At 38.1% G+C, this 13,195-nt stretch overlaps 1 protein-coding gene across 11 annotated transcripts in view; it reads right to left on the bottom strand.

The window, feature by feature from the left end:
* LOC131438511 (alpha-catulin) overlaps positions 1-13,195 on the bottom strand; it is a 475,173-nt gene that overhangs the window by 160,230 nt on the left and 301,748 nt on the right. For all 11 annotated transcript variants that reach the window (XM_058608599.1, XM_058608597.1, XM_058608592.1 and 8 more), the window contains one exon: positions 3,902-4,103. In XM_058608599.1, coding sequence (XP_058464582.1) covers positions 3,902-4,103 — 202 coding nt within the window. The remainder of the gene's footprint in view (positions 1-3,901; positions 4,104-13,195) is intronic.

The following is a 13,195-nucleotide window of genomic DNA, read 5'->3' as shown; positions in this document are numbered from 1 at the left end:
CAATAAATTAGGCCTATTGTATCATTGATCAACCCAGCGAATTAATGTTTTCTTTATTGGAAGATTATAATCGGTTGTAAACGCTACACCTACACCGACCATATCAGTATCGCACCCACGTACAACAGTTCAGCCTGGAATTAGATGACGGAAGTCAGCGGCATCCATCGGAATTCGAATTCAACTCATCACTCTCCATCACAAACGCTTTCATAAAAGGTTCTTTTCAGAGCCACCATTATTTTATTATAAAGAACGATACTGGTTATGTCATAATATTTATATTTAAGAATGTTAAATTTAACTAATCTGTACTTTTGTTTAGGTGCATCGTTTCAAATTCTACATGCAATTTCATACAATTGATCAACTAGTTGATATTCGGAAGTGTTAAGGAACATGTCAGTTGTTTTCGTATTCACGACATCCAGTCTCTGACATTACCCACCCGCCTTTTTCGACTAATTGGAACAATGAACGATTATCTCGCTTCTGACCACAGATAGAGCCAGAATCTCTTCAGTAAATTTTTAGTTCGTGTGTAGACTTATAATTTACGATCATTTGATGCAGAATTAATCCTGTGACTCAACATTATGAAGATTTAGTTAGACGGTTTCTTTAGAAAAGTGTATTGAAGTTCCAAGATCTATTAGATGATTGATAAAATACTTCTCATAGTATCTAGCGTTAGTGATTATATGAAGTTCTAAGCATTTATAACTAGGAATGAGAATTGTTTTTAAGAGTGTCTTCGACACAGTTTGTGGACTACTTAGGAATATACAAATTAAACATATATTTTCTTGGCGGCTCCTCTAAGCCACTAAAGTATTATTAAGAATTAGCTCTAGGCTCTTAAATCTGAGACATTCAATGGTCGATGTTCGAACTTCGTGAACAATGAATTTTTCCACACTGTTGGATATAAAGTTATGGGTATTTTCAGAACGGGTTTGGTGAGTAGATTATTTTATAATGGTCTAAAAATTTTGGAATGAACTTCGCGACGTCGTATGATTACAAATATCGAAACATTTTTTTTTTAACTGAACGCAAAAATTGTTACAGGATCGGATACTTAACGTATCTAGAAGGAAATCGATGACGTCAAATATATTTCTCATATCAAATTCTGAAATAAGCTCATTCTACGGCAGACGATCAGCGAGATGGGAATGCCAAAGCCACTATTCAGATTGACCTGCTTCAGACAAACGTGGTACCGATGATCGCCAATTTATCTAATGCTTCCCAGACGTGTGGTTTGACACCAATACAGGGTCCGGCACTCGAAGTGTAACCAATTAAAAAGGCCATAAATTCAGTTTGGAAAATTACTTTCACTTAATTCAAAGTACAAAATGTGTAAAAATAATACAAAATTCAGAATCAATTCAATTTTGCTCGATATGACCACCTTTTGCCTTGACTATGGCCTTGAGACGGTCAAAAAACGAATCGCAAGCTGCCCGAATGTGACTTGCAGGTATTTTGGAATGTGACTTGCAGGTATATTTGAGTTATGGTGCGATAAACAAAAACTTTATTCACTTTAAGGTGTTTGAGCTCACGAACAATCGCTGGTTGTGATTTTCCATCTAAATATAAAGCAATCACACTATTACGTTTTATATCAATCACTGATTTTTTTTTCGCGTTCACTTTTGGCAAAATGCTTTCTTGCGCTTGTAAACAATACAACTCCGAACTGTCATTTAGCAAATTTCTAGAGAGCTGATGCCCGTGCGTCAGCTGCGCGAGCGGTCTGAAGTTGGTTACACTTCGAGTGCCGGACCCTGTATTCTCGTGGTTAAAAAGAAGGAGTATTATTAGCGAAAAAGTTGAAAAAATCGTTTCTTCGCGGTTATGGTTGCGGTCAACTGCAGGATCTCGGCAGGATGTCAAAGCATTTTTGTATAAGGCAACATAGGATTAAAGGAATAATTCTCCCATTGAAACTTAGCTTTGTATTTTTGTGTTGCCATTTGAAATTTGCTCAATTTCAATGGATTCACTAAGTTGTTGATTTAAATATTTTCATTTTTTGTGTGAAACTCAAAAAATGAAAATATTGAAACAAACAACTTTTGCCTGTAATCAGCAAAATGATAACGTAATGTGATATTAATTGAAAATTTGATGAGTCATATTAGGATTTCAATCTGAAATCTGGCTATCATAATCAGATTTCAATTTGTTCTCATTTTGATGTTAGACTTTACCCGGGTTTCTATAGAGAAAGGCAAAAAGGCAACACAACCGGACAAAATACCAAATATCCAGCGCCCGAAACTAGATTGAAAAGCTCCTCATCCTCTGAAAGAGTATATATGATTTTCTCGTTTGTTCTGTTCCTGAAGAACTACGATGCTTTCATAATAATTTTCATATTTTCAAATATACTGCTGTGGAATTCTTCAAAATTGACTATTGAATAAAAACCAGAAAGGTTGTTTGGGCATCGACCTACACAATCAATTTCTCCTGTTTTTGAACGTTTCCTGCTTTCTATGGAAGCATGAAACCTTTTATTCCAATATCAGTTCATGAAAATCGATTGAGTCATTCCTGAGAAAAATAAGTGAGTTCGCATTTGGATTTTTGATCACTATTTTTCGAAATAACGGTTACTTGGATTGCGTTGATTGAAAATATGAAACACTAATCACCCTGATATTAGTTATTATGCAACTATTTCCGGTTAATTCGGAATCGGAATCCACTGTAGCCGAAGTCGGTTGGTTTGGCCACTTATGTAGCTGCGAAGAAGGTGAATCTCCTGAAGATGATGCTAATAAATGTATCGAAACGTCGGGTGTTTAATCCAAAAAATCGTTTCCAAATTTTATCCGCACTAGACCGATCCGAGCTCTCCGGATCTGCACACAGCTGCATGTGCAGCTCACTCATAGTCAAAGTAGAGAAAAAAGTCGGTGCCGGAAAGCTCGAATCGGTCGGATCGGCCTAGTGCGGGTCAACCTTTAATCCACAATTGAATAAGAAGTATCTTTCGATTGATCCAGACGATGCAAAAATGATTTAATTTGAATGATTCAAATAGAATCGAACACTACATGCTATGACAATGCTCTCCGCGCAAAAGTTTTCACACTTTACGATAATCGAAAGTAGGTTAACCCATCGAAGCGTTTAGCGTAAATCTGTTACAACAAATCGAGTTATAAATTTCATCAAAATTATCCCGCATAGACAATTGGCTATGACGTGACAGGCTATATTTCACTGGATTCCATTAGAATCATGTGGTCGACGCTCTCTGCAGTGCCCCTCGGATGACAACCTGAAACACTTTATGTAATCAGCGCTGTGAAATCTCGTCACGAATCGTTTCGCTATCGACCAAGCACACCGCCATGCTATATCGTGTTTCACGCTAACAAGTTATGCACGTAACTTTAAAATGTTTGCATGCAATTGGGCCAATATAGAAGCGCTGTTTCTCACACACAGACACACATACTGACGTACAATACACGACAGGTGGCGGCAATACACTTCCGTCATACGGTCATTAATCATGATTACAATTTTGTTCCATTAGTTCCCAACCCCAACCACCATCACCTTCGTCGTCACGTGCGAGTGTAAACGGAAATTAGAACCCCGGCCAACGATGGCGCGGTGACTGTCAACCAGCAACGGTGGGGACGTTTCCGTTGGCGTTGTCAACCATTTGGTCCGCCCCGTACAGATTCTGGTGCTGACAGTATGTTGTAATTAATACACGAACGAGAACATACATCATTAGCGATGGTTGCGAGGGTGGCGCACTAACATTTTCCTGTCCACCATGAATAATTTCGAAGCACAGCCAAAACGGTGTGGATTGAATTTCGGTGATAATGATGATGCGGCAGGGTCACCCTTCGTTACTCACCAGCTGCTCGGGCCTCCTTGCAGGCATCGTACATGTCCTGTTTGATTTCCGGATTGTCATCTGCGATTGTTTCGCCCACCGTGACGAACCGTTCCACTGCGAGGTTGACTGCCTGTCCGACCCGTCCGATTGCCCGCAGCGTCCGCTCCGACGAGTGTTGCTGCTGCTGCTGCTCGGAACGATGCTGGACCAGGTTGGAGATCTGCGAAAAGACCGGATACAAAAGACAGACACATCATCAGAACAGGATTTACGTCAGGATACGTGCTACGGTGCTACAGAGATTGGACATTGATTCGGTGAAATTCGATTTACCACGGTATTTTCACGTGATGAACATTCTGAGCCGATACTAATCAGAAAAGATGATAACCGAGAGATGTTAAGATTCGGTTTTTTTTTCAACTAAAACGAACGAGAACTCTTCTGACTACAATGCAATGTGAGTGTATTTCTCAAGTGAGTTTTATGTTCGTATATAGAGGAAGCATCCTGCTTCTTTCTGGTGTTTTTCTTTTTTGTTATCAAAGACCGACCGTCGCCTACTTTGAGGCCAACCGCATACTTCAAATCGTCGCCTAGCATAGGTAGATGATAGCAATCAGGAAGTGACCTTTTTTCCCTCGAAGGGCTGGGTCGGCACTTGATTGCGAACACAAAGAGTGGCTGGCTTCCTTATGTAGGTCAAAAGCATCTAACCTCATTCTTCGTTGGGAACTTGAAAAGATTTGAAGATTTTTCTGTCTCATGGTTCATCGGGTTCTCCGGTGCCATACACACTGAAACGAAAATCGTTTCTTTTATGGGAACATTTGCCGTTAGAAGCGTGCGGTTAAGGGCTTCAAACGATTTGCTTGAAATGCTATGCAAGTGTATTGTACTAAAAACACAACAAATACTTTTCTTTGGTGATTTGTGTGAGCTTTGCAAGGTTATGATACAAATAAAACGTTGACACCTGAAAACAATTTTAATATACAAAGAAACTAGAAGTGTAAACTATCAACTAGTGCCCTAGTAAAACTGTTAGGTATTAAACTTCTAAAGTAAACATGCATTAAAATACAGGAAGTTACGCTATGACATAATGGGTTAATGTCAAAATAAGAATCATTAAAAACCAATCGGAGATTTAATTTATCTTCAATATATTGTGTTTGCGATCACAATCGTAACTGCTGCTACCGCACATCAGTTGAGATCATCATATAGGGTAACGGCTCCCTAATTCATCTGAGCTCCTATTTCCATCTCATCCCTTCACCTCATTACTTTGAACATGAATAATATTTTACAACCTACCTGAACCAAACTGTGAAATGTTTTAAAATGATTATAAAAGCTATTGTCACACTTTACTATTGAAAGAAATGGTTTTAAGTTCTTCGGTTATCGTTTTTTTTTCATTTAAAATAAACTCACTTTTCAATTTAGGACACATTTTCGTCTCAATGTTTACAGTTCGTCATGTTTCTGAATATCTACTAATCGATTCGTCTCAAAACATGATCACTATTTCGCACAATTACACTACCATTGAATGCTGGATGGCTTCATAATTAGTAATGTTCACTTGCCACTTGTTTAATTAATGATTTAAAACTTCAAAAATTACCCGACAAATAATAAAAGGCGGGTGGGTAATGTCAGACATAACTGGATGTCGTGAATACGAAAAAACTGGCACGCTCCCATCACTTTTCCGAATATCAGTTAGTTGATTGATTATATGAATTGTGCAAGCTTTCTCCTTTTTCACTAATAGAGTTTGAAGCGATGCACCTACATTAAAGTACAGATTAATTACATTAAACAGCTACTATTTTACAGCTATATATTCCAAACTTGAAACAATTCCTTTTTAATTTGCCAATATAGAAGGCTAGGTACGACAAATTTGTAGTTTATTTTAATTGAAGCTATGAAGTTTGAAGATATCTGATTCTTCTCGAAATTTCAGTACGAAACAATTGCAATGGCCTGGTCTGAAATGTATCGACGATCTTCGGTATGCAAGTCATTTTAATAATAATAATGATAATAATAATACAGATTAATCTGTACATATACGTATGTATAAACAAAATACAGATTAACCTGTATATATGGCAACCCTGTATCGCATGGCATATTTTCACACGACCCCATACTAGTATAAAGATGTGTTCAACATCATCACATCATCACGCCATCAATCTGACGGTGTCTCGTACGTTCTGAGTAGCTGCTTTAACTTAAATGACGCTGTTTCTCACATCACATTTCATTTTATACCTGCTACTGGTAACGGTGTAGGGACCTCCCCTTCGCAGAATGAGAAACAGTGAAACGATATAAAAGAGAGAGTTAGTATAGCAGCAGCCAGTAATACTGAATTGGCTGTCGAGCTGTTAACAGCATTTGTGGAATTTTTACGCAGAAACACGCACACAGGAGGAAGAGTTAAGGGCACGGCTCGAACCGTGCTGGTCTACAATTCCCAGTTGGCAAAATACATCGTCTGCTCCGAAAGGGAAACTACGCAGAGCGTGTAGGTGCCGGTGCATCGGTATATCTGGCGGCAGTGATGGAGTACTTGGCTGCCGAAGTGTTGGAATTGGCCGGTAATGCTGCCCGTGACAACAAGAAAACGAAAATCATCCCTCGCCATCTGCAGCTGGCCATCCGTAACGATGAGGAGTTGAAAACCCCGTCCTTTTCAGGACGACCACATCACTGTGATAAAGAAATATTTAGGATTACTTTAAGTTTAGCCAGTTCTGATACGCCTGGAAAGTAGAATGCGCAAATCAAGTGGAAACATTTGTTCATCTCTTTCATTTGTTCAATTTGTTCAACTCTGTTTCGCACGGCATATTTGTACAATACTAGTATAAAGATCTGTTCAAAATCATCACTTTCGCTTTCGCATTGCCGTTCGTAATTGAATGTGTTAGTGACGGTGCAAATTAATTTAGCTTCCATCTTGATGAATCTTTTGGTAGGAAATATTGAGATCTGATATGGTTCTCGTGTGTGTCTTGTTTCAGCAATGGGCCTTGCTGGACTTTTTGGCTGCCTTTCTACCGATTTTCGGTGTCATTGTGCATCATTGTGTCTCGTGCATTCAGATCGAGAAACAGTAAGACGACAGGTCCTCGATGTTGCTCTCGTGTGTCTTGTTTCGGGAACAGTTGCTCAGCAAATGGTAGGAAAAATGAACCATTCAACTTTTATATGGATGCTCTTGTATAGAAGCAGACATCTCGCGTTTTGATTGGCTGGTGCTTTCATGGGTTAAATCAAACAGGTTTTTCAATAGTGTACTATTGAAAAACTTCAATGTTGTTGCAATACACGTTCAAGTTAAAAATTTTCGACTCTATTGGTAGTTAGATTATATAAATCCTTCTACAGATCACTGAGCTATGAGCTTTCAAAATACGAGAAAGGCAAACGCGCCTTATGAATTATTTTCTTTGATACTCGTTTATACCAAACATTTCAGAAAAGTTTAATTTTGAACTATTTGAGAATATGTCACAGAACTGAAAATTTTATTGTAAAATTGTGATCATATTTCCGATGACGTGTAGCAAGAATTATGTTGATTCATTAGATATAACATGAGATATTCTCGATCAAAAACTTATCACTCTCTCAGAGGGTAAATTTTGAAAAGGCGCCCCATAGTAAAGTAAGTCGTATTCACGACAAAAGTGGTCAAAAATATAAGATGAAAGCTTTTCACTTAGTTCACTTGATTGCGCTTTGTTTTCATCTCATTTGGTTTCACAAAGTTGCCAAGTTATAATAAGTAATAGTGGAATATTTTGTTTTGATTGCTGTCGCCATTGCTAATTTATAGGATGAATAAAAGATCAACGATAGGATGGATAAAATCCATTGAGATGAAATTAGGAGCAGAGTAGTGAACACATCATAAGTGTTTTCAGCTGTTTTATGAATATTAGTTAAATTTTCAAGAAATGTGAATCAATTCTCAACGTGGAGCAAGGCGAATGAAGCAGTAATAAGAAATAGTTATACTGATTTTAGTGGCTAAATCGGGGTTTGAAGACGACGTCCTTACAAATGAGATGAAATAGGGAGCCCTTACCCTAGATGATGACGCATGCTAAAAAAAATAAATAAAACAAAAATAAAAATTTAAAATCAGCGTGTGATGGCAAAGTAGAAGTACAGATAAACATGTGGTGTAGTGTGTGTTGTTTTTCTGTTGGATGTGTTTCCATAGAGATAGGACTATAATGGAATGCTATGGTGGCCAAGTACAACGAAGCATGCTTGGTTCTTCTAGTCAATTGGGATGTCTCTTCATGTGTTTTCATATGCAGGATAGTTTAATTGGCAAAACAATTTCCTAGGTTTGGAGTTAGCTACGGGTTCAAGTCCCGTCTCTGCGGTAATATTTTCGTGGTTTTCATTACATAGTTGCATTCGCATGTAATTTTCCCAATCGGTTTTCCCCGTTAGATACTGATCAAATTTGAATGGAATGTAGTTCACAAACTAAAAACGTCGACGACGCACAAACTTTTGCATTTTCCTTTGTGCACATTGCCAATCAAAATGGGACGCAGAAAAATCATTACAAGTGCCGGTAACAATTATTATCAACTCGACCTTCGTTCGCACATTACCAATGCTTCCGGAAGTGTAACTTGAGCACATGACGGAGCAAGAAAAAAGCTAGCGAGCTCAAAAAAATTAAAAGTTGAATTAACACAAAACTCCGCTCTCTTAGCGGGTAATTACAAAAGTTAGTATACGGTAGCATCGTGAGAGTGTTTTTTTTTCTTTTGTTCCCTGGTCAGGACTCATTGAGCTTCAGATGACGTACCCTCATTTACGAAGCATTTCACTCGATCGGTTTATCGGCCGTGGTCGTGTTGGTGCAGTGGCGGAGTGGGATCATCGCATATAATGAAGATGAAAACGTTCGATTGAGTCTTTCCGGTTGACTTGCCCGCTTCCGATGACGATTGCTTGCACTGCAATGCAGACGGAAACAGGCTACCGGGTTGGGTTGCCCCATTCCTGCAGGGTGCGGCCATTCGAGAGATTATCTTTCCGTTTGTTCATTCTTTTCTTAGCTTCCTGGGAGAAATGAATACATTCACATGAAACTTCACCGCCAAAGGATTCCAGAGGGTGGTGGTGGTCATTCGGCGAATGTTGCCATAAACTGGCAAAGATTATCATAAGCGTCAGTTTTCAGTGGGTTCGCAATGAGGATGGGATTACGCTAATTAGTTTAATAGCTGTATAATCAAACAGCGAGACCAGTGGAACAAAACGGAAGAAATCGATGATTTCAGGGTTGGCAATGCTCTAAACCGGACATTGGTAATTTGACTTATCTAATTATTCTCAGCGCAATTTGAAATTCTAATATAGATCCCCAATGCACATCGAAATCTTCAAAAATTGTTTTGAGCTGAGCCGTATATATAGGTATTAAACCAAAAAATGCAACTTAGTTTGAAAAACCCGATTAAATATTCTGGAATGCATAAACCTGGTAAAAACAATGTCGTTTAAAGCATCTTTTTTGCAGCAACCGGACAAAACTCTGAACACCAAAACCAGACTAAAACTTAACTGGCTCTTCCGAAACGAAAGTTCTATCTAACAAAGTTTTTCTGCAGTAAATGTGTGCGATAACATTATGTGTGGAAAAATATATGCTTTGGTGATATAATTAAGTGATGTAGTTATTAAAAAGTGTTTTAAGCAATGTAGTTTTGGTTGTCTGAGTACTGCACTACTACGTTTGTCAAGTTGAATCTCATTCACGTTCTTCAATGTGGTTATGTAGTGTAGTTATATACATCATGCAAACTTCAAACTCTCAGTCAAGGATAGATTTGAAACGCATCGAATCTTCAATCGTACCTCAAAACACGATGTCCGGGAGAGTTATTTTCCTATCAAATGATATATTGTTATGTATTATACAGTTTTTTCGTGCCTTTTGATCTTTAGAGTGTAGATTCCACACTCTTCAGAAAACCAACTAGTGGTGTAATCATGCATTTCTCATATCAATCCTACTATTCTTCAAAATAATTTTCTTCGATTATTGAAAGAATAACCGGAATCGGTTTAGTTAACCGTTTACTGATAATGACTATCGATTGGAGTAATTTTGAGGCCGATTTAGATTTTTTTCACGCTCTTTGTTTCACCACTTTGGGTGCTGGTAGAAAATTTTCAACACACTTCACCCTATAATTCCGGATTCAGATGAAATTTTTGTTTCGCCCCTCTATGTAATGGTATAACAGTTTTTAAACACTTTCATCTATAATTCCGGAACCGGAAGTCAGAATCAAATGAAATTTAGAAGTATTGTAGAGGGCAATCAGATCATTGATTTGGATCAAAGTTTGTGAAAATCGGTCCAGCAATATTTATAGTTCTTTAGATAACATTCAGAGTCATTAGAAGAGTTGATTTTCCATAACGTTCGTTGTTTACTTTTCGTTGTATTCTGCTCCAATCAGAAAGATCAGTAGTAGGACGACGCAATCGATCTTCTTTGAAGAGAAACTGACTTTGCGAATGTTCCGCAATTGATTCAAATTTGAACTAAAACTGAGCTGTGGACCCGAATCAACCGGAATGATGCACTTGCTTCCTGCTTCCTGCTCAGTCATCTGCGCAATGTTATCATAAATTGATGATCATATTTCCGACGACATGTAGCAAAAATTATTTAATACGTTAGATACAACAAGAGATATTCACAATCAAAAACTTATCACTTTTTATCAGAGGGTCAATTTTGGAAAACCGCCCCATAGAAAAATAAGTCGTATTCACGACAATAGCGATTATTCAATTGTAAACTGTCGTTCGCTACGACAATCAGAAAAGTAGACGATGGTGGGTGGCCTTTCTCCTAAGCGTTTAAGTATTCCAGTCGAGTTCTTCGAAACACTGTTTCATGACTCATGAATAAAGGCAAGAAAGTTTTTTGAACATAATCTTACAAAATCTAAAGACTGAACCAGAAAGTATGGACGCAACCAAAAACCGCTGCATTTTGCAATGGTTCAGAATCTGTCAATTTTTATGGCTGCGTCCTGTTGTTTACACTTTTCTCTAACCACTTGTGCAGTTGTTTATTCGTTTTCATTATTTTGTTTCAAAATGCGTGGACTTTCAGCAGAACAACGTCGAAAAATTGTGTACAAATGAAGCACAGAACGCGGACTGTTACTGAGAAAGATAGCAAAAATGGAAGGGGTAAGTGAAAAAGCCGTGCGGAATGCAATCAGGAAGTTTCGCGAGGATAACACCTTTGAGGATAATCCGAAACGGGTCGAAAAAAAGTCCTGCTAACCCTCAGTTTCATGAACGTATACTGAAGGCGTTCGAGCAAAAAAAGGAGGTTTCAGTTCAGGATGTGCCCAAAAAGGTAGGCACTTCGAAGTCAAATGTTCTTCGTGCTAAAGAACGTTTGAATCTTCGAACTTATAAGAAGCAGAAACAACCAAAACGTAGTCCGAAACAAGAAGCATCGATCAGGCCTAGGGTTCGAAAGCTGTACAATACGATTCTTGCTGGAAATTTGAACTGCATAATCATGGACGACGAAAACTACGTGAAACTCGATTACAAATTCTTGCCGGGACCACAATATTATACGGTGCGAGAAGGGCAAGTGTTAAACCAGTCCTAGACATCGATTGAAGTCGAAAAATTTGGTAAGAAAGCTATGGCCTGGCAAGCAATTTGTAGCTGCGGTAAGATTTCGAAACCCTTCATCACCACTGCTTCAATGAACGAAATATACATCAAGGAATGTTTACAAAAACGACTTCTAAGCTAGCATTTGGCTGCATCACGTTCGAGAAAAATGTTCGGAACAGTATTTAATATCGTAGAGAATTGCACAACTTGGTCCTTCTGAAAGCCAGAAATTAATCCCGTGCAGCATTTTGATAGTTTTTTTCACTGAAATATGCAAATCCGCAAAGAAATAATCGTAATCAAAATTCTGTTGCTATTTTTGTGGACTCTTATCCAAAATTGGTTCAGTTTGGAATCAATCGATACTGTGAGCAGATGTGCTGCGGGTCGAATGCAAAGCCAGTTTCGCTTCAAACAAGAGCGGTAGCGTCATCCAGCTGCTGGTCGTTTGAATCGGAGAAAAAGGAAACGATAATCGGAAATCAAGTAATCAACCTAAAAATTCTATATGTTGTTACTTTTGTAGCCGTTAGAACCGCTCTTTTGCGGTTCACGCATCAAACAAGTGCGAAAAGCTCAACAAAATATGAACACAACAGAGAGAATACATATACAAATTGACAGTTCTAAGTGCCATAAATGATAGTGTTATAATCCTCAATTACAGTCAAATCATTTCGTTCCTAACGATTTTCAGTGTCTCCACATAGAATCAAGCAATGGGGTAATTGGATTTCCTCATGCACATTAATTTGATACTATAAAATCGATTTTCAATCAGTTTATCTCCATATCTACTATATCTAAAAAGTTTACTTATTCCTCAACAACATAGAAATCGAACACCATCCCAATGTTACCCCCGGCCGAGAGCAAAATAGAAATTGATTTTCTGTGTTGACACCCGTGTGAGCATACGGGATCGTGCATCCGGGCAATTTGATTCTTCTTTCTTCTTCGGGGCAAAACCACTCCACTACCTAAAAGCCACACTATCGAAACACAATAAGAAGCCAATGTTTATGCAGTTGGGTTCTCTCAGTTCAAACTGATAGAAACCAAATTGCTGTCGCTTAATCTAGCTGGATGGGGTTAGCTTCACAGAAAAAAATATGAATTTTACAGGTGACATTAGTCTACACACGATACAATTTATAACTACTTCACTTTTCTAAAGACGCAATATTCCACTCGTACAGAATATATATGATGGTCTTCTGTGGTTCAATCGATAACATGACGTGCTTTGTGATCTAACGTTTCTCAGTTCAAATCGTGTTGCTGCTATCGATCTTTTGTATTTAATTGTATTCGTTTTCAACCTATGTAATTTTCAAATCACACAATTACACATGTTCTTCAATATAAATTTGTGTGAAAGACGACGCTCCATTTATGTGCATTATATAAAATGTAGAATCACAAGATTTTTTCGAACTGTGTTTGCTGTTCGCTGTTCCGACCCCTCTCGTTCCATTGCATGAAGCTTATTTCGCTACGGTCGCCTGAAATACCGGCTTGGGAACTATTTTCGTTGGACTATAACCGCTTATTTATTCATTGCCTTCGTGGGATAATACAGTTGTTCGAATA

The sequence above is a fragment of the Malaya genurostris genome, chromosome 3, assembly GCF_030247185.1.
Source record: "Malaya genurostris strain Urasoe2022 chromosome 3, Malgen_1.1, whole genome shotgun sequence".
Classification (NCBI taxonomy): domain Eukaryota; kingdom Metazoa; phylum Arthropoda; class Insecta; order Diptera; family Culicidae; genus Malaya; species Malaya genurostris.
Note: the sequence above shows the minus strand (reverse complement) of the source record. Positions and strands in the feature narration are given on the sequence as shown.